Source organism: Oreochromis aureus, linkage group 22, assembly GCF_013358895.1.
Source record: "Oreochromis aureus strain Israel breed Guangdong linkage group 22, ZZ_aureus, whole genome shotgun sequence".
Classification (NCBI taxonomy): Eukaryota; Metazoa; Chordata; class Actinopteri; order Cichliformes; family Cichlidae; genus Oreochromis; species Oreochromis aureus.
Genome location: NC_052962.1, coordinates 29,300,836 through 29,323,261, shown reverse-complemented (window position 1 = coordinate 29,323,261; position 22,426 = coordinate 29,300,836). Strand labels below are relative to the sequence as shown.

General features: G+C 38.6%; 1 protein-coding gene across 1 annotated transcript; it reads left to right on the top strand.

The window, feature by feature from the left end:
• Positions 1–17,471: 17,471 nt before the first annotated feature.
• LOC120435486 (C-type lectin domain family 4 member M-like) lies at positions 17,472–20,966 on the top strand. Its single transcript, XM_039605169.1, has 10 exons — positions 17,472–17,511; positions 17,616–17,690; positions 18,083–18,193; positions 18,613–18,690; positions 18,993–19,061; positions 19,239–19,298; positions 19,504–19,563; positions 19,720–19,871; positions 19,983–20,310; positions 20,462–20,966. The coding sequence occupies exons 2-9, from the start codon at positions 17,660–17,662 to the stop codon at positions 20,286–20,288; spliced, it is 867 nt and encodes a 288-aa protein (XP_039461103.1). The 5' UTR covers positions 17,472–17,511; positions 17,616–17,659; the 3' UTR covers positions 20,289–20,310; positions 20,462–20,966.
• The last annotated feature ends 1,460 nt before the right edge of the window (positions 20,967–22,426 follow it).

Below are 22,426 nucleotides of genomic sequence, written 5' to 3'. Positions count from 1 at the left end.
TTATCATTTGTCCATGCTTCTGCCCTTCCTCGCTCTGCTCTATCTCCATCTCAGGCCTGATGAGCTCACCCTGTAAGTGTTCAGGATGCAAACCCCAAAATTACTTTCCAAAATATACAGAATGCTTTCTAAAACAGATGAATCAATATCACTTACTATTGCAAAATGGGAAGCGGATTTATCAGTTAACTTAGACCAAAACTTCTGGTCTCAGATATGCATAAAAACCTTTCATTTAATTAGAAATCCCAGTCTTCAATTAATTCAATACAAAATACTACATAGAGTACACTATACAGGTCATCGGATGTTCAAGATGGGCTTTACGTCTTCCAACAACTGCTCACACTGCCAAACCAATACACCGGACAATTATATCCATGCTCTTTGGTTCTGTCCACCGGTTCAGAAGTTTTGGCGCAAGATATGTGAAAACTTATCAAAGTGTCTGAAATGTAACATTCCAACTTCCCCTTTAGTGTGTTTGTTGGGCAGCTTAGATAATGTCACTACAGAAAAGAATATAGCCTATATGGTTTTCACTGCCCTATGCATAGCCAAGAAAACAGAAAAATAAATAACAAAATAATAACAAGAAAAATAAAAATAATCTTAATTCTAACCAATATAGAAATTATCTATTAGATTACATTACTCTTGATACACCTGCCACCACATCAGATCAATTGCTCTGGGCTCCTTTGATCAGCTCCATCACCTAGTGGGGGTGGGGGGTCATAGTTTGGTCCCACCTTCGCTGTTGTGATTGGTGTGGGGCTAGGGACAGGCTTGGGGCATCGGGGGATTCCCCAGGAGCATCTTCCCCAGGAGCATCTTCCCTGGAGGGCTCAACCCAGGGTTGCGGTCATGGCCTGTTAAGGGCTCTGTTGGCTCTTAGGTGATGGTTTCCTCGTGGCTACGTGCAGCGGGGCTAGGGGAGGGTCTGTGCTGACGGACGTGGGTTACTGACCTGGTAGCCTGGCTGCCCCTGGGTGGGTCCAGGGCGGGCGTGGGGTTCTGGGGGTGCTCCGTCTCCAGGCTGGGGCCCTGGCTGGGCCTTGGGGGCTTGGGTCCTGGTTGGTATGTCGCCGGGGTTGTGGGCGGGTGGGTGTATGGGGGCTCAGCCCTGGCGCGGGGTGCCTCCAGTGCATCAAGCCACCTGACCGGCTCTTCAACTGGTGGGGGAGGCTGTTACATCTTGCAGGAGGTCTCCTCTCTCCAGGAACTCACTTTGCAGGTGGGGGAGATATAGAAGAGGTGGAGGAAGAACTCAGCCTGGGCGTCTATTGTCTTGTGTAGTCTGGAAGATGAGTGGATGACGGGGTGGGTGCAGTTTTCTCAGCGGGGGAGCGGAAGAACCCCCCCCCCTCCTTCTGGCTGCCTGTGCCTCAATTTTATCCCACAACTTAGACATTCACATTACTGACACTCTCATAACACATACATATAGGACCTTAGGGGTGGGCACGCTACACGGCATCCAGAAGACCAGTAGGGTGTACCATAGGGTGTTTTGCCCTTTATCACCGTTCCAGCTTCGGTGGTGGATGGAGGAAATCCCTTTGACTTTTATCGGGGACTCCTGCTGGATTCTGGCTCTCCTGTAGATCAGAAAAGAAAAACAAATGGACAGGTCATTGTTCAAAACTTCTGATAGAAATGTGAAAAACAAAATCTACAACTGAAGCACGCTGTAAAGAAAGTATTCCCCCTTTTAGGTGCTTTTAAATGTTTTTGGGTGGCAATCGAGGGCTTTGTTTTATTAGCATATATTAAATACATTACCCTGAAATCCATGCCACACTTAAGAGTGCAGAAATTTCTGATGGAGGCATCTGACATGGCATCGTTTTTATTTTCAATCATGTCTGACAGCTGATGGGACTTCTGGCACATGGGGCAGAGCTGACGAGTGTCAACTTTCTGCAAGGATAATAAGAAAAAAAATGTGAGATAAAGAACACCATTACCTTAGACCAGCGGTCCACAACCCCCGGGGCCAAACTAGGTTTAAGATATTCATACATTACAGCTATTAAAGAAGTCATTTTTAACATAAAACTTACACAGTCAAGATTTATTAGAGATGGTTTCATGTGTTTAACCTCACAAACTTGGTCATTTGGTACCGGGCCGCGAGAGTTAAGGCTCGGGTGTGAAACTTGTGGTTTTCAGGGTTATTATCGGTTTTTAGTGTTATTTTTTTTTATCATTTTTAACGTTAACTGTGTTTCCCTGGGTCTTTTTCCATGTGTTGTGAATAAATCTTCTTTTTTTGGTACTGGTACTGGTTTTATTTGTTGTATTTATCCGTGACACCTCAAAGACCGGTCCGTGAAAATATTGTCGGACATAAACCGGTCCGTGGCACAAAAAGGTAGGGGACCGCTGCCTTAGACATATGTTGTAAAATATTATACCTGCTGCACATTTGTGAAGGTGAGACTCGTAATGGTTTTTAAAACTGTGAACTTTAAAAAAACATCAGCTCTGCTACAGATCTGTCTGTCTGAATGTTTTGTTTAACACATGAAACACAAAGCCTGGTGATGACCTGTTATTAATTTGTTGTTCATATTTAAATTATTGGATGCTCTGTGTGTTAAATGTGCCCTGATTTCTTTTTATTCCTCAAGTCCTTACTTTTCAAACATCCGATCCTGAAATAACATTTAATGAACATTTAATAATTTCTGCGTGTTTTCCTCATACTGACACAGTAACAGGATGTCTGGATTATATGATGGAGTTACATTAAGCACAAACACATCAAGGGAATATATAAAAGATGGCCTCATGTTACCTGCACATAGCTACTTTACCACAAACATGGTTGCTTGATTATGATTAGTAACTAACAGTTTTAATAACTAAAAATAATAAAACATGCTCCTCTTTCTCTTTCCTCTCAACTAGCCACCTGCCAGCGATCTCTTCCTGTTAAAAAGGAGTTCTTCCTTTGCACTTTGCTCACTTAGAGCACCTTTCGGTCATGCTTTCACAACCTTACATTCCTACTGTGAATGTGTTGTTTTAGGCACATTCAAGTGCTTTTGTCAAATATGGAGATAATGCATGTTTTTTAAAATTTCTGCACCTCTTTAAACTTGACCAGACATTCATCACTGCAGAGGGCTTTACTGCCGTCCTTCATCTTCACCATGAGACATTTGCTGTAGCAGACGGCGTCACACATGTTGCAGAGAGACAAGCGCAGGTTGTTGACTTTGCAGTAGCTCATGAAGCAGGAGTCACTGCAAAGTCTGTGGACCACGCCATTCAGGATCACCGTGAATTTGCACTAGGGCGACCGTGGCTCAGGGGGGTTGGGAAGCGTATCTGCAACCGGAAGGTCGCCGGTTCGATCCCCGGGCTCTCTGTCCTGGTCGTTGTGTCCCTGGGCAAGACACTTTACCCTACCGCCTACTGGTGTTGGCCAGAGGGGCCGATGGCGCGATATGGCAGCCTCGCTTCTGTCAGTCTGCCCCAGGGCAGCTGTGGCTACAACAGTAGCTTGCCTCCACCAGTGTGTGAATGTGAGAGTGAATAAATAGTGGCATTGTAAAGCGCTATATGAAATCCAATCCATTATTAAGGTTGGAAAGGGAACGTGTTAAGAGTAGTTATTATAAAAATATATAATGAAAGTGATAATAATAACACATTTTAAATCAAAAGGATTAAGATATTCTGCAGACAGTTTTTTTTAATTGTGGTTTGATATTTGACCACTCTTTTATGCAGAATTGGTTGAGTTAATGTAAATTGGTCGGTTTCATGGTGGTGGCCTTCAACCTCCCGGCAACAGCAAGGGCCGGTGTTAAAGACGGCTGGGGCTCTCCCCAGCGGACCACTGCCGCAATTTCCGGAGAGATTGGATGGGGTCAGAGGATCTGCCCTTCGCCTACACCAAGCAGCTGCACGACACAGTGGCCAGGTGGCTGCAGTCCGGTCCCACAGAGTGAGAGGCTTGTCTGCTGGATATGGCAGTGCTCGAACAGTTTGTGGAAGGGTCTCCTGGCAGACACCAAAATGGGTCCACTGCCACCATCTGGCCTGGATATCATGGTAAAGCAGGCAGAAGACCACAGAGGATGACCTGGTGGAGCAGCTGAATTGGAATTTTAAGTCCATGATTCATAAATTCATTCACGAGGACGAACGCAATTTGGATGGCTGGTTAGACCCTCTGTTGTTTGCAATGCGGGAGGTTCCCCAGGCCTCCGTGGGATTTTCTCCCTTTGAGTTAATGTTTGGCCAGAAGCCGCAAGGGTTGTAGGACCTAATTAAAGAAACCTGTGAGGAAGGTCTAAGCTCAGCAAAAAAAATGAGACTCAATACCTTGTGGACCTGAGAGCAAAGCTACACACTTGTTGTCACAAGAAAATTTGCTGCAGGCCCAAGACCAAGCGGTTGTACAACAGAGGGTCTAGACCAGACCGGTCTCTAACTCCAGTTCTGGAGAGCTACTGTCCTGCAGCTTTTAGATGCATCCTTGTTTCAATACACCTGAATCAAATGAATGGCTTGTTACCAGGCCTTTGCCAAACTTGATGGCATGCCGAAGAGCTAATTCAACCATTTGATTCAGCTTTGTTGGAGTAGGGATGCTTCTCAAAGCTGCAGGACAATAGCTCTCAAGGACTGGACATGGAGATGGAGACCCCTGGTCTAAACTGTAGGGTCTGTAGGACTTTGCCTGTGGGAAATTGTTCAGAGATAAAATTGTTCAGAGAGAATTGGCTAAAATGCTGAAAATGGGGGTAATAAAAGAGTTACACAGGGCGTGGTGTAGCCCCATAGTTCTTGTGATGAAGAAAAATGGGTCTATACAGTTCTGTGTCTACTACCGCAAGGTAAATGAGATTTGATGCTTATCCCATTCCCCACGCCAACAAGCTGATGGACCAGTTAGGCACTCCTATTTTTTTCACAACTCTGGATTTAACCAAGGACTACTGGCAGAGGCCCCTGTCTGCAGAGTCCAAGGGAGGGAAAAAATGAAGCTAATATGGAAAATAAGGCATATTTTTCTACTTCATCAGTACTCTCACTGCAGCATTCTGGATCAAATGAAGGCTTTTCTGTGAGCTTTAAGAAGAACATGATAATAATGGATTACAATTTCCAGCCTAGAAGTAAACACATGAAATAGGTTTTCAGCATGGGTGATGGGTTTTACTGTAGGAATTAAAAGTCAAGTTTTAAAGGCGCCATTTTTTTCATGTGTGTATATACACAGCAGATATACAGATGTATGTATGTACAAAAAATTTGAAAGTGCTGAAAATTATTTAGGCATGTTTAAATGCACCGTGCTACCACTGAGAGGTTTTTTACCCCATCCTCCCCAGTCATGGAAAGTTAAGGTTTCACCTGCACTGATGAAAAGAACCAGAGTGGTGATTGTGTGCATTGGGTGTCATGCGACCATTTTCATGTGCACATTCGAATGCACATGTACAAGAGTGTGCATTGATTAATTGATTTCAATTCTGTTTGTTACTAAAAGACCAAAAATATGGTCCCACTAAAATCTGGCTCAGGGTGGGGCTGTGCAGGGCACACAGCAGGCTCTGGTGGTGGCTGATTCTCAGCAAAAGAGAGCAGGCATAGGCTCGAACAAAGACACTGGTAGTGTGGAGCCCACAGCAGGTGGCAGCGTTGAGAACTCAGCAGACACCGGGAAACCAGCTGACACAGGAGGCTGGGGCGGCTCGGCATAAAAGAAGAAAATGCTCTCTTCTTGTCTTTTGTGTTGGACTGAGGCCAGACTGGACACCACAGTGACCCACCATCTCATTCTGCCTTATAACCTGGTATTAAACACTTGAACATGCAGTTTCTGACATAATGTCACAGTAGACATGGTTGTATGCCTCTTTGTCAATTACAATTGCAGAATAGTGCCACAAGATGGTGCCGTCCTCCTTTTTGTTGTGTTAGGCTGGAACACAAAAGGGTGTACTACTAAGTGAGATTAATAGATAAACAAGCTATGCCACCACTTTTTTTGGAGGGGGATTGAACATTCAGTCAACCCTCAGCAAACAGTCACAGAACATTCCCTGAAGGTTCCCTTGCACTCTCCGCAAGTAGCAAACTTCCCCATAACACTGGCACTTTTTTTTCCCAAGAAAACATTTTAATCAAATGATCAAGAATGTTTGAAAAATCTTTTTCAGATAATGTTCCTGTGAGATATAACATTTTGACTCCTTTGTGACATTTGAGAAGAACTGACAGAATCTGCAGAAAAGGGCAGATAGTTGTAGACTGATGGCTCACCACTGAACACAAGGTTCAAATACTGTGAAAACTCAACTATTAAATAAAACATATTACAAATATACAAGAGCAGTATTTTAGTTAACTTCACATGGCCCTACAGCCATTTAAACATTAACAGCATCGTGGCATTAGACCGGCCTCCTTACTCGCCTTAGATGAATCCCATTATGCACCTTCAGGACATTCTGGTTTTGCACATAGGCCAGTATGATCACCCACCCAGTATTCACCATATGCACCAACATGCACTACTGGCCATGTGGGATCAGAGTCCTTTCGAGGATCAACAAAGTGGTGACCTTAAGTGGTGACCTTAAGGCCACACAGGGTCCAGGCACTCCTAGCATCAATGCTAGACACGCACACTACTGATGTTAAAGGAAGTCAAACTGTGAAGCTTAAAACTTCTGACGTCTGCAATGTGTGTGTGATCTTCCATAAGCCATGAAACGTATTTGTAATAAATCTTATCAAATATATACAAAAATATTGTGTTTTTAATGTCTCGTAGTGTATTCATTTCCAGAGCTGACCAACTCTTACAGTTATTGTTTCATCTTTTCTTAGTCTTTGACTCATATGAGGACCATATGATAGGCCAACAGATAATCCTAATACAGAGGAGGACTGTGTGATAAAGAATATATGTTTACTTGGCACAATAATAATATTCATCAAGTATGTCAAAACATACTTTTCATGAGTTATCAGATGAATATTTAAACATTTCTGACAAACCAGAAGCAACACCAAATGACTTGATACCATAAATCTGTGTATGTCTGACTTTGATATGAGGCTACAAAACAATTTCAAGACAAGATAAATGGAGATAAATCTGTATAAATAGAGATCTACCTAGATAGTTCTACCTATCAATTTAAGACTTTACAAAAACTACTAAATCTAAATCAATCAAAGTTGTTATTCAAGCTGAACTCCCAGCCTTTGAAAGTTAACAGGAAGTTATTTTGCATTCAGTGTTTTGCCATGTGAGTTTACAATGTTCTGTATCTCATCAAGTTTAGTTCAACAAAGATGAAACACAAAAGAAAGGAGGGGCTACCTCTTTCCGTGCTTATTTAAGATTATGTGATAACTTAACGTGTGGTTACCTCAGTCAACCATGTTGTTGTCTGATACACATTGTGTCATGTTTCCTGTTTGGTTAATGCAGCAGCATTTGTCACAACGATCTGATTTACCATAAATAAGAGGAAGAGAATGTTTACAGTAAAACAATTTACTGTGTGCACAAACATCATGGCTGACTTATAGTTTCAGTGTTTTAATTAAGTTTAACTGGAAAAAATGAAGAAAACCTACAAGACAAATGTTTGTTTTTTCAAATATTGGACTTCACACTGTTTTCCTGCATGCAGCCACAGCCTGCTCAAATGTTATTGGTGAATACAATTAGCACTACATGCAACTTGAACAGTACCAAACATTTTGTTCCCAGTTAAACCCCAACACTGTAAAAACGATAACTAGTAATTGTTGATTTGAGTAAAGTTTTCAAATTAAACTGACTTAGAAATAAAACTTTCCATTTACAACCTAAAATAGCTTGTCTGCCCAACAAATTTCTTCCATTGTTGTCCTAACTAAGATTTTCTAGCGAGCATAACAAAGATTATCAACTTTTGAGTAGATTTTTTGAGTCGAGTTGTTGGGAACCGTGGAAACCCCGTGGGTGACTGGCACACGTCGTGGTCTGAATAAGTTTGAACTAGACCAAACGAGTCTGAGCAGACTGTGTGATAGTGGTTTGTCGATGTGTTCTGAACTGAAAACCTGCTAAGAAACTTTGAACAAACGTGGCCAAAATTGGATGAAAATTACAATTTTTCGACCATTACAGATTTTACCTGGTCTGAAGTTGGAGTGTATTATTTGACCATTTTTGGACAGGTGCGGGAGCTGCCGCCATTTGCCCTAGCAGGTAAGCTAACGACATCTGTTATTAGGATTTTCTACAAGCGCTAGGCTGCATCCTCCTGAGGACCCAGGAGGGTGGAACGAGTAAAGCACTGAAAAAAGCCAAACAATAACATATTTAAGTCATCTAAGGGACTTATATATCATGTTTAAGCTAGCGAAGGACCGCTGGGGGTTGAAAATGATATGCCAGGAGTTCGCTGTTCTCGCTGCTCTAGCGAGCCTTGAATCCCAGCTAGCTATCGAAGCTGGTGGTAACAGACGCCTCTCCAAACGTAGAAGCATTTTTGCAAAAATGTGTTGTCTTAATAAACTGAGCAGATATTTGAAATTTACACAGCTACATTCTCGCCTGAAAATACCTTAAAAGTTTACTTTGTGACCCAGAAAGAGTAATAAGAGTAATATTAAAACTAAGTGGCTGCCGCCATTGTTTGAAACTAGAATCGGCTGGGCCGCGCTATGAATTCTGGCATAGGGTGGGCCACGAAAGGATACACCTGACCCATCCTTCAAAGCTGTGGAAAGTATTGTATTGTTTTGAGAGCCTTTTTGTTGGTGGAGTTAAGTATTGATTTTATGTACAATTCCACGGGTAGACGCGATCTGTACGGTCCGACTTTGCACGTGCGCAGTAAGGATCGTGGAGTCCGATCCGTAACTTTTTTTTTCTCGTTTTTTTTCTACATTATATTGAAATGTTTCATTATTGCAAACATTTTCTCTCAGGCGGAGAGAGGTCGTGGAGTGTCAGCCTATGGTATCTGAGGTCCAGGAGAGATGACCTGCGCTGTTTTCCTCTGAGGAGGTAAGACTGTCCTAATTTATTTATAATTTAATTATTATTCAAATTGGGCATGATTTATACTTATATTGAAGCAGTACGGTATTTGCTGGGGTAATGCATTGGCCAACTTTATTATCTTGTGCTACCACTCCAGTCAAGGCCCTTGCCAGTGTTATATTGAAATCCTTACCCTGAACATTTCTGCCAGTACAAGAGTCCCCATGCTAAATCGAAATTGTGAAACAGAAAGGCAATCTCATAATTTTGACTTAGCATGTATTTTTTTTTTTGTGCTAGAAATAGGACTTCTATAGTCTGAGATTGTTAGGAAAGAATACTAAGGCAGGTCACAGAATCTGATTGGTCACAGATTTTGGTGCAACTTAGAACATAATATGTATTTTCATATTGATACTGGGTTTTGTGGGAGGTGTTTCTATTCCAGTGCAAAAGACGTATTCATGAGAGATTTTGAAGTAGGTAGGTTTTGCTGTTGATGACACAGTCAGGCATATAACATGGTGCAGACTGTCCAAGACAGCTACCCAGGAATTTTCTGTGCTGAGTAAATGACAATATTTTGGTGAATGTATTGTTTAGATATCTGAACATTTCATCGGATCACAAGCAAAGACCTCCTGGGGACCTTCAATGCATCCCTTGACAAAGTTGTGCCTGGCCTGCTGAAACTGTACTGGTCTAAGAAGGGAGCTCTTGGTGAGGAGATGGAAGACCTCCTGGATAAACTTGATGAACAGGTGAGTGAAGTGCTCCTTTATCTGACATTTGCAGAAGAGAGTATACTTTTCTCTTAACAGAAACTGAAAAAGATGTTGGCTTCAAATAAAACACATCAGTGGACATGTCCGTAAAATGAATGTCATGAGTCATTGCTTTGTTCTTATTTGGCAGTATTTTATTTAATTTGTAAAAAGAAAGTAAAATTGTTAACATGGTGGTGTTGTTGTTTTTTTTGGGGCGGGGGGTTGTATTTGGCGTGTTGCTGGGTCTGACCTGTGCTTTACTCTCATTACTATGAGAGTTCTGATTTTGCATTGTGTATAGTACACCATGTTACTTCACTAATTGAAATTTTTGTTTTCCACTGAACACTCTTTAGACATCCAACACTGTGTCCAACGGGCACTGAGAGGCCTGCCCATTTTCCTCAAGACAAGATGCAACAGAGGTTTTCCTGAAGTGCTTAGTAAGTACAAAAAACTAATGCAAGTAAAACTAATTGCTATGAGATGTTTTTAAAGGATGAGTTTATCCAAAATGGAAATGTACACTTTCTCAGTGCAGTCCAGATAATTAGTGGGGATTGCAGTTGTCATAACTCTCACTCCTTTTTTTCTGCTGAGCAGCTGCTGGGCATTGTTAGTGGTTGTTCCATAGCAGAAAATATTTTTGTACAAAAAACTCACAAGGTGGCATTAATTAAAAAAAAATAAGCTTTTTCTTCTTAAAACCTCCATGGGTCAAACGACCAGCATGGTATAGAGGTTAAAGTTAAAATCTTTAGAAATTTGTTTTGTCTTTAGTTTTCTTAGCTTTCAATAATTCTTATTTTACTTTTCTTCAGGACACTGACATTTTGGAACCAGTGTTGAACGGTGCATCAGTTGCCATCCTCACCATCCTACAAGATGACGATGCTGATACGTCTGTGCGAGAACATCCAGTTGTGTTGGAAGGGGACATCGTGCTACATAACATTCCAGATCTCTCTACTGCCCTGGCACACCTCTTTGGCCTTCTGTATGCCCTCAACATTGATTACCCAAAGCAGATGAGTTTTACCTTTGAAGCAATTCAGGCCATCTTATTTTGGCCTGGTCGGACAATATGAAGGTGAAGTGGATAAATCATTATTCAAATGTAAATTTTAGTCAGATGAATCTGTATTGTTGAGAATATATGGTGAAAATTTGTCTTGTAGTATTTTAAAAGATTTGTTATAGTGTTAGTTTCCTCTTCATTGATGGTAACATTTCTAATACCTTTTAACTTCCATAGTTCATCATAGTAAGCCTGTGTAAAATGTCAATGTCTGGGTGCATAGGCAATCGTTTGTGGCACTACCCTATTTAATGTGCAATAGTTATGTTCAGCTTTTACAAGACGGTCAGGGTGTGTGTGTGTGTGTGTGCATGAATTATTAAGTTGCTGGACACTTTTCTTTTTTTGGTTCTGGACTCTGGAATTTTAACGTCTCTGCTGGGGTGCTCAAAGCACCCAAAAGAAACTGGCAACACGTTTTTGTTTGTTTGTTATTTCTTTTCTTTCTTTCTTTTTTTTTTTTAACAGAAATTCCCCTACTACCCATGACATTCTGAAATGTACTGAAAAGACTGTTGAACAAAATAAATAAGCTTTTAGATAACATTGAATTGTGCTTTGTTTTATTCTATATCTATTTATTAAGTGTTTTTTCAAGTATAATAACAACATACATTTTCCTTTGTTTATATAGGTAAATTTTCAACTCACTGGAGTAAGAATTGTATGATTACTCAACAAGAATATCTGTGTTTGGTGAAGGCAGAAATACATGGCATTGAAACCAGAATTTCTTCGTTAGACTTCCAGGATTATCCTAATTAGGTGAACAAGAAGATCCAAGTTGGCAGAACTTGTAAATCTTAGTTGAGTCAACAACAGTTGGCAAAAGTTGAGAAAACTCAAAAATCTCTTGCATCATGTTGCCTTGAAATTTTAAGTTTTCTCAACATTTTCTTTTTTACAGTGAAATGTATAAACAGATGTCTTCTCTACAATCACCGTTTGACTCAGTAAGTATTTGTATGCATCTTATTTATTCAACATGTTTGAGCTCATGAAAATGACAGAAACAGTCAAAACCTTGAAGTGAAGTTCATGTTTCATAACTGGATTGAACTTGGACAGTCAGAGGAATTTAATCTGGAGACAGGCGGCTGTTATTCTTTGGCATTGCTTAATCGGTCTTGTCAAATAATGTTGTGTGACACATTTCAGAGGTCTGAACTGAACTTGCTGAATGACTGATCATCCTTTATTTTAACAGAGAGTAGAATCAAACTATGCAACATAGTCTGTGTGTTCACAGCTTCCTGAAAGAAAAATGTGTACGTAATGGTGTTGTGGTCCTGAGCCTCAGACCCAGGGGTTTTATTTTCTGGATTTTAATTTTTCTGAGTATTCTGTTTGACTTTTAGTTCACTTATTACTTTAATTTATGCACATATTTTTTGTAGTACTTCTTTAGTATTTTATTTAGAGTCCCTGGCTCTTAGTTCTGGCTTCAGTTTCCCTTCTTCTCTTTATCCTGTGTTAAGTTCACTCATCTTCAATGCTTCTGTTTAGTTCCACTTTTATTGGTCTCCCATGCGTTGTGTTGAGTTTGATTTCCTGTCCGTTCACCTTTATTGTGTTCAGCTGTGTTTAGTTTCCCTCCTGTTTCCACTTCCCTCATTACCTCGTGTAATTTTTATAGCCTAAATTTGCCTGTTTCCTTTGTTGCGTGATACTGTGTTGGTGTCTTTTTTCCTTCTGTGCTTTTCTGAATTTTGTTAAGTTTGTGTTATGAACATTGTCATCCACAATAAAAGCTAATTCCTGCGTTTTTTGACAAATTAAATTTAACTTTTAAATTTTTTGTATTTTCTGATGACTAAAAAAAATTAACAAACATATAGATACAGACATTAATTTTAATGTAAGGGCAGGACAGACAAAACGTTTGATAGAGAGGACTCTGTGAGGATGGGGAGACATACGCTCCAGCCACAATGTGTTAGTTTGATAGATCCTACAAAGTAGCTCATAAAAGCATTTGTGAGAAACCAGCAGTGATTGGACATCACAAATCTGTGTATGAAAATCAGTTCAAACTATAAAATATGAATCCTGAATCCTTCTGGCCTCGCTATAGCACAAGACACTTTAACACCCTCCCCACGCAATGTACACAAGCTGTAAATTTCCAGATTGTTTTATTTTATTTTATTTCTATTTATGCAATGTACATAACTCACCTACTTGCTGCACATAACGTCCGCCTTATATATACTCATTCACTGTATATAAAGTTCTGTCTGTCTCTCTTTTTTTCTTTGCACAGTCAAGGAGCGTATCAGGTCACATTTCACTGCGTGTTATACCTGTATAACCATGCACGTGACAAATAAAGAATCTTGAATCTTGAATTGAATTGAATATGCTGAGCTTATTTGCTGAGCTTAATAAGCAGCTTTCATTTCTTTCTGAAAATAATTAAGAGAAGAGAAGTGTTCAGACTCGAGGTGATACCTGCAGATACGGCACGGCTACATCTGCAGCCTGTCTGCAGCTCGGACAAAATATTTCACTGCATGTTGTACTCTGTATGATTGACTATGTGACCAATGAAGCTTGTTTGTTTGTTAGATAGTACAAAGAGATGTTTTTCTACTGGTTGTCAAAACATTAAATGTAAATAAATAATAAAGAACAAATGTTTTTCTGTTGCGGAAACAGGACTAACTGAGGTCAGGATGTTGATGCTTGGGTGTGACAAGCTGTTCACAGAGGTATGTAAAAGGTAAGAACACTCATGTGGTGATAAAGAGCCAAATCTAAAAAACAAAACTGATATTTAGAGGTTAAAACAAGTATGCAAGGATAAAATAATATTATCTCCACATAAATTAAGACCAAACTATAGTACACATTCAGTCCTTTAACATATCAGTGTATTTGGTTATATTTAGTTCAACAAAGAAGAAACAAACAAGAAAAGGAGGCGCTAATACTTCAACGTGTGGTTTCTTTTGTGAACTTTGTTGTTGTTTCCTGTTTGGTTAATGCAGCTATGGTTTCCACAGCTATCTGATTTTCCATAAAGGAGGAACAGTGCATCGTAGTTTGCTGTGTATGGGGCTGCATAGCAGCAACTAGTCAGAGTCCCTATGCTGACCCCTCCCATTGCCAAAAGCACAAACAAATGGGCATGTGATCATCAGATCACAAAGTATTAGAAGAAGGTGTCATTTGCTGTCATTTGCTGTTAAATGGATGGCCAGGTGCATGTGCGTCAGTTACCTGCGCAACACTGTGGACCATCATATTCTGCTAGATAGGCTGAGACACTGGGTGGGTGTATCAGGGGCTGCTTTGGACTGGTTCGAATCTTATTTGCATGAACGATCCATTTCTGTGGCTACCTCTAAGTACAGTTCCTCTTCTACTTTTCTTGCCTATGGTGTGCCACAAGGTTCAGTTTTGGGGCCTTTATTGTTTTTGTTGTATTTACTTCCTCTTCAGCACTTATTGAGCACTTTTAAGGACATTTCTTGTCACTGCTATGCAGATGATATTCACTTATATATCTCCTTTAAGCCCCAAGATGTTTCCAGGCTACAGATTTTGCACAGGTGCATAGACTCCATTAGAGGTTGGATGGCTGAAAACTTTCTTCAACTAAACAAGGAGAAGACTGAAGTCCTTGTTTGTGCTCCTAAAAAATTTGTACCAAGTGTTATGGAAAACTTGGGTCCACTTGTTACATTTCCCAAACCTTCTATCAGGAACCTTGGTGTTAATATTGACTCAGCTCTGACTTTGGACGCTCATGTTAAATCTCTGGTCCGCTCCTGTTTTTATCACTTGAGAAACAAGCTGAGTCCCATTGTATCGCGCTCCGAATTAGAAATTGTCATTCATGCATTTGTTTCATCTCGTCTGGATGATTGTAATTCTTGGTTTACTTGTTTATGTAAAGCCTCTTTGGAGCATCTACAAGTTGTTCAGAACGCTGCTGCAAAGCTTCTGACCAAGTCCTCCAAGTACTCCCATGTCACACCCCTGCTGATTCAGCTGCACTGGCTCCCTATTAAATTCAGAATCCACTTTAAGGTTTTGACCTTGACTTTCAGGGCTCTGCATGGACAAGCACCAACATATATCAGTGAACTTCTACATCCATACATTTCCAGCAGGTCCCTGAGGTCATGTGATCAGGACTTGCTGGTTGTCCAACACACGAGGCTGAAAACAAAAGGCGACAGAGCTTTTTTAACTGTGGCCCCCAGACTGTGGAATTCTCTCCCTTTGAGCCTGAGATCTGTGGACTCAGTGGTGGCTTTTAAAAAACAACTGAAAACTCATCTTTTTAAAATTGCTTTTGGTTGATTTTTATTTTTATGTTTTAGCTTCTGTGAAGCACTTTGTGATTTTTATAATAAAATTTTACTTACTTTACTTTACCATATTCTCTGATAGCTGTGGCCTCTGCAGGATAATGGGCCCTGCCACAAAGCAAAAATACTTCAGGAATAGCTTTGAGGTGTTGACTTGGCCTCCAAATTCCCCAAATCTGATCTCAGTCGCTCTCTCTCATAAAAAACTGTAAAATAAGCTGAGCAGAGAACACAGTGAGGATACTTTTATAAAGCTAGTGGCTCAAAGATGCAAAGCTTCCATTCATAAAGTTTTTAGTAAAAAAAAATAAAATAAAAAATAAAATGTATTAAAATAATTGTAAACAATAAAATAATTGTGAACAATAAAAAAAACTCCCAAAAAACTCATGGCGATTACTCTGAACTGTAAGTGTGCAGTTTGAGAAATTATAGTGAACAATGTACTTTTTACCAGCCTTGAGTCTATTGAAATTTAGCTTTAGTGTGTTTAAAATAATACAAAAATATCCATCAATAAGAGATAAATGCACATTAATAAAACCCCTAGAAATAGATAAACAGATGGTACAGATAAGCAAGTTATTTAAGCAAATCAAGATCTGAAATGTTGACTCCAAAATCTAAATCACCAACGAAAAATGCACCAGCAAAACTTAAGTGACCTCGATGATACCAAAAATATAAAGTTTCATAGTTTTAAATTAAAGAAAAATAAAACTGTTATTGAAATACGAGGTGCAGAGAACATCTAATCCTCACCTTATAAAATGTAAAGGGAAATTGTTTCACTAGAAAACAGTGAAAAAAACAACTTACAAATGTTTTTCTGAAAATCCTAAAGAGACATTTAAAGTGAGTCTCGATGTTCATCTGTCTTTCATGAAGATAAGATAAGATAAGATAAGATAAGATGTGGAAATTTACTTGGTCACAGCAGAAAGTGGACAGTACAAAGTTAAGATCAGCAAAAATTAATAAAAAACAATCAAAAAGAACAAAATAAAATAGAATAAACATTATATTACAGGCAGTGTAAAATAAAATGTTCAAATGTACAGTTGAAATAAGGTCCAGTATAAATTCTAGGAATATAAATATGGACATCTGTATTGTAAAAATATATAGATAAATTGCACTCAGTAATACTGCACATAAGAGAGAGTAAGCGAAGGTGTAATGCGTGTGTGTGTGTGTGTGTGTGTGTGTGTGTGTGTGTGTGTGTGTGTGTGTGTGTGTGTGTGTGTGTGTGTGTGTGTGTGTGTGTGTGTGTGTGTGTGTGTGTGTTTGTGTGTGTGTGTGTCACATTTTATGAAATTTTATGAAATAGCTATAAATACCACAAAAAGATGATGAACCATCCACAGAGCTGCATATAAGGTCTGATATATCAGTGTGCTGCTAAATCAAAGCAGGAATAAAACAACATCTGTGCATAAAACTTGAGACACATCAGTATGTATGATAACACTTAAACCAAGAAAGAAAAAAGTCGAAAGAAAAGAAGGAACCAACTGTTATCACTATTAGGTGATATTTTAATGTGTGGTCACTTATTACAAAATGTCTTGTTTCCTGTGGCTCTGCTTCTCGCATTCGGCGTTGTGAGACACTGCTGTGAGAAAACAGTGAGAGAAACTGTAATTGACAAAAACATTTGACATTCTTGTAGCTGCACAAAGCTGCACTGTGTTAGGAATATATTAGATATTTAGCAAATGCTAAGCAAGACAGAAACATGTTTTCAAAAACAGCCATAAAATGTACTCTTATTGTTAAACATACAGTAACTACTCTCCTGTTCCACTTTATATATTTTCAAGTGAAATTAAATGAAACCATCAGGGGTTAATGATGAGATCACAGGTAACAACGTTGATGAGAACAAACAGTGATTTTACAGAGTTAGTCAAGACTGACCAACAGCTTTGTTTTGTTTTTTTATTTCTGTTTTTATAGAAATTTTTTCCATAAAGATGTGCAAATAACACTGATACAATTTAACTAGATTGATCAGATGAAACACTTTATTACATTTTAATGTTTAAGGTAAATAAACACAATAATTGATGTATTAATGATCATATTTGTCATGTTTGAAATCAGTTTTCGTACAGCTCATTACTGTTGAGCAGGTTTTTTAACTGCTGTTTGAGAAGCTTCATTGGCACTAATATTTTTTTCTGCTCTATCTCTTTGAATCTAATAATAGATGAGCTGCGCTGTAGATGGACCCTCCTCCCCATCCTTTAAAGTCATCAGGAAGTTGTTGTTTTTTTAACAGAGAGAACTGAAAGGTGTTGTGCTTCACTTCTCTTTGAAAAGCCTGAGGTGAGGGTCGCAGAGGTGAAGCTTGATGCTAAATTTTCAGTAAATATTGAAGGAATTGATTAAAATAATCAGCACCAGTTTGCTGTTTTGTTATTGTGATTCAGACACAGGTGGACTAACTCTGAAGTCAGGAGCTTGAAGCCTCAGCATGACAAGCTGTCCACAGAAATACATAGAAGGTAAGAACATTAATGTGGTGGTAAATCAACAGGGAGGACAAAAATCTACACTGTTTATGAACAATGCTGTTTTCATAGAACGTAACAATATCGTTTTAGTTAAAATATCTTAAATACCTTACTTACAATTTTGTCATATGAATATATGAAATACCTCATTTATGAAGAAAAAAATAAAAATAAAAAAGTCAGTGATATTGTTATGTAATATACACTGTGTCATGTTTCCCTTTAGTCTAATCCAGCTGTGTCTAAGGTTTTATACCAGAAAACACTGGAATTCTATTAAACAGTGACATATCTTTACATCTTTGCTCAACTGCAGTAGAGTTAGAACTATTTATTAAATGTTTATGTACTTGTGTGTTCACTTTCTGTCTCCTCTAAATCAGGTGAAGCTCTTCACTTTCAACGTGAAAAATCAAACAATGCATTAAAGCTCAGAGTGGCCGTGCTGGTTGTCTGTGTTCTCCTGGTGTCGGCTCTCGTGGTAATTTATCTCTGTGAGTTTGTAGTTTTATTCATGTAGCTTTACTTAAATAACTTTCTGATTTATTGTAAATTAACTGAGAATCAGAATGTTTACAATTGTGAATAAAAACGTAACTTATTAATTTTTAATTCATCTGCATCAAATGAAATACTTTTATTTAAAACTTCTAATAGGCTTCAAGACAAATTTGTCCAGCACTTATGCAGTTATGACATGTTTCATTAATTGGATGCTGGACACAACCATAAACATAAATGTGTTCTACTCTTTGGTGAAGCGATGTTTCTTGACACATTGGTTTTGTCATAATTTATATGTTTAAGGGCTTAAAAATATACTTTACAAAGAGTAAAATATCTGAAAAAATATCTGAAAAATATTACTGTATGATTTTTATTTTTTCTTATCTTATTTTTATTTTTTCATAAGTGTTTGAGCTTTTGACAACCAGGGAAATGCTCAGAAACCTTGAGCTAAAGCAGAAAACTGTACAAACCAATGTCGCGGGTAAGAATATGAGACTCCTGCTTATTGTAATAAACCTTTGTTTGTTTGTGACCTTTTCTTTCGTGAATTTAATCACACAACACACAGATATTATTATTATTATTATTATTATTATTATTATTATTAAACTATTATTAAACTATTATTAAACTTTGCTTATTGTTTTTTTCCAGCATTTTAAGATTTTAAATAGTTCCATACTTATGATTGATCCTGATGAATAACTGTTATTTTATTTTCTCTTATTGTTTTTAATTTGTTTGGTTTTCAACTTGTTTTGTTTTGTGGGGTTTGTGTTTTAGAGAGACTGCCTGAAATGAAACCATGTAGTACAGTGCAGCCCACATGTCCAGAGCCTAAAGTAAAAATTAGTAAGTTGTGAATTTTAAACTTGACACATTTATTTATGATTTATGTATCTGCAGAAAGAGATCAAATAAACAAATATGTAGCTGCAGGACCCAGGGAGCATCCTGCGTCCTTCAAATCAAAAAGAAGATGAAAGATTTATGAATGTCAATTTTTCTTTAATCTCTTTTTCATAACAGTAACGGAACCGTGCAACACAATACCAACTACAACCCTACAACCTCCTGAAATAAACATGCGTAAGTTTTAAATGGTCTTTAATCTGTTTTTATCCTCCGATCCTGCTGTCGCCAAATCACACAAAAAAAGTGCGCACGGACACACACACACACACACATCTATATATATATATATATATATATATATATATATATATATATATATTAAAAAAAAATTGTGTTTCTGCTGAAATTTTATGAAAATCTGTGTATTTTTTCATAACAGTAACACAATCGTACAGCACGATACCGCCTACAACCCCACAACCTCTTGATATAACTACGAGTAAGTTTTATATTTTGTCTTTGATGTGCTTTTTCAATCCTCTGATTAAAGAAACAAGGATGGACTGACAGAATCAGTACGTTAGACTCCAAATCACACAATCATAAACATGTTTTCTTCCACCTGACTGAAGTCTTTGATGCAATCTCTTCAAAGATGATTCATGTTATAAATGTGAGGATGGCTGGAAGCAACATGGAGGAAAGTGCTATTTTTTCTCCACAAGCAAATCATCCTGGAATGAGAGGAGCACTGGATGTATCACTAAAGGAGGAGGCCTGGTTAAGATAGACAGCAAAGAGGAGCAGGTACAAACCACTGCTGCAGGTTCATGCTCTCACCCTCATGTTTCATCATCCCAGGACTGAGGCTGGTAAAAATGTTTCACAAAGTAACGTAATGATTTTTTTTCTGTTTAGAGCTTCTTGAGGATAGCTATTCAACAAAAAATCGAGGGCTATGACGACCTTTTCTGGATCGGACTGACAGACTCAGCAGTAGAGGGCAGATGGTTGTGGGTGGACGGCTCACCGCTGAATGAAGGGTTTGATTCAGTCCAATTACATTATACTGCACTTCATACATATGAAATGTACTGCAGGGTTTGCCTATTTACAATAACAGTCACCTTAGAGCTGGATTATACTGTAAGGAAAAGACAGAAAGAAGACAGACCAGCGGTACTCAGTGACAGTGAGGTGGTGAGCAGAAAGAGAAGGGCTTAGAACGACCGCGACAAAACAAACAGTGAGAAAGAGGAACCAGATTTTATGACATGCACATGTGGCATATAAAAAAAACACTGAACAAATTATCAAACTGTTTTGGGGTTTTTTTCATTTTCACAATCAAAGTTTAGCTTTAACAGTTAATGCCCGTTCTGTTCTTCATCCCTTAGTTTGACATTTTGGTTCTTTCATGAGCCAAATAATTGGACTGGAGAAGATCCTGATGGAGAGGACTGTGCGAGCATGGGGAAAACGCATTGGTTTGATATTTCCTGCAAAGTAAATATTAGAAGTATTTGTGAGAAACCAGCTGTGGCTCTGTGTGTCTAAATTTAATTCGGGAAGTAGAGGTGGGAGTAGAGGACACAATGAGGCCGTTTTTCAAAAGCTAATGCTGCAAACTTTTAAAGCTTCCTTTCATGAAAAGATATATATACCATTTAAAATGAAATAAATGTTAATGATTAGTTTGTTCCTGTTTTTTTAATGTGTGTATTATGTGCTAAAACTGCAATGTCACCAGTGAAACGCTTTTTTTTTGTTGTAACTTTTAAGAATTTACATCAGTGTCTGACCTCACAGAGGAGTTATATATCTAAAGCCTATGAAAATAAACCTTGTTCTGCCTGTTTTATTAAAATGATATAAAAACTTTCCAGACTGTAAATAGACTCAAGGGAGATGAAAGAGAGTTTAAACCAGAGGTTCCCAAAGTGTGGGGCCCGCCCCCTAGGGGGGGCGCAGAGCCATTGCAGGGGGGGCGCGGTATGAAAAGAAAAAAGAAAAAAAAAAGAGCGCTTGGACACTGTGGACAGGTTTTTGACGGGGCTCCCACATAAACGCAAAGCAGGAGATGAAGCATCGCCAAATGCATATCTTCCCTTTGGCTTCACCTGCACAAGTGCCAAGGTAGGTCTCCCCTGCAAAATTAGTTTCCCTGCATCGGGAGCACGCGCTGGGCTCCCCAAATCACGGACAAACAGTATCCAACATTCTTGATTTTTAGTTCATAAACACTTCTTGTAATGACTAACTACTCCTGACATTTTGGAGATGTTAGCTCTTTATACAGTAAAGTTACAGCGGGATACGAATAATATCAGGCTGATTTTGCCACGATTTGTTCCCCCTGTCTACATCACGGACAAACAGCATCCAACAGTTGTTTATGTTTTTGGGTGAACATTTTTCTTGTAAAATAATGGGGGGCCTAGCAAAAGAAGTTTGGGAACCACTGTATTACAGGAACACATCACCCATAATCCATGTCACAAGACCTTTTACAAAGCACATATTCTGACAGCTTAAAGCAATAAAACCAGCAAGTTCAACAACTGCACCTAATGGAGTAGAGCCAGCTGTTATTATTACTAGCCTGAAAAACACTCTGTATCTAAGTGTTGTTGAAGCTAATAGTAACCTGTGTATTAACAATATTACCAGGTAATTCTAAGGTGTGTTTGTTTACAGGAAATCTCTGGTGACAAAGGATCTTCGAAACAGCTGTGACTGTCACGTCCATCCCGAGTAAACTGAAACTTTAAGGTCAAGGTCAAATGTATTTATATAGCACATTTCAGACAGCCGATGCTGCACAAAGCGCTTAACAATATAAAAAAAAAAAAGCAACAATGTAATACAATAATAACAATATAAAACAATAATAGGACAATAAAAGAACTAAAACAATAACTAAAACTATTTAAAATAAGACCAGGGTCATAGTGTGTTAAAAGCCAGGGCGTAAAAATGTGTCTTTAGTAGTGATTTAAATTGCTCAAGTGTTTGTGCAGATCTAATATTTAGGGGGAGACTATTCCAAAGTCTGGGACCTGCCACAGAGAAGGCTCTATCAATTACTTTTGAGCTAGACCTCATGGTTTTTCCTGGAGCATAAACAGAGAGGAGCTCAGACAGGTAAGGAGGGGCTCGGGCATTAAGCGACTTAAAAACAAAAAGTAAAAGTTTAAATTGGATCCTGTAGGAGACAGGAAGCCAGTGTAAAGAAGCTAAAACTGTGGTTATATGCTCTCTCTGTTTGGTACCAGTTAGTTATAAATGACCGATAAGACCATAACAATGACACAAATAGAGGGAACAGACATAGTTGCTGTGATTTATATAAAAGCAGCTGT

Excerpts from the sequence above, each read along its gene's own strand:
- LOC120435486 (XM_039605169.1), top strand. The coding sequence starts at position 17,660 with ATGACAAGCTGTCCACAGAAATACATAGAAG. Across the intron at positions 18,691-18,992 it reads TGTACAAACCAATGTCGCGG|AGAGACTGCCTGAAATGAAA; the intron begins GTAAGAATATGA and ends TTTGTGTTTTAG. Across the intron at positions 19,564-19,719 it reads ACCTCTTGATATAACTACGA|ATGATTCATGTTATAAATGT; the intron begins GTAAGTTTTATA and ends ATCTCTTCAAAG.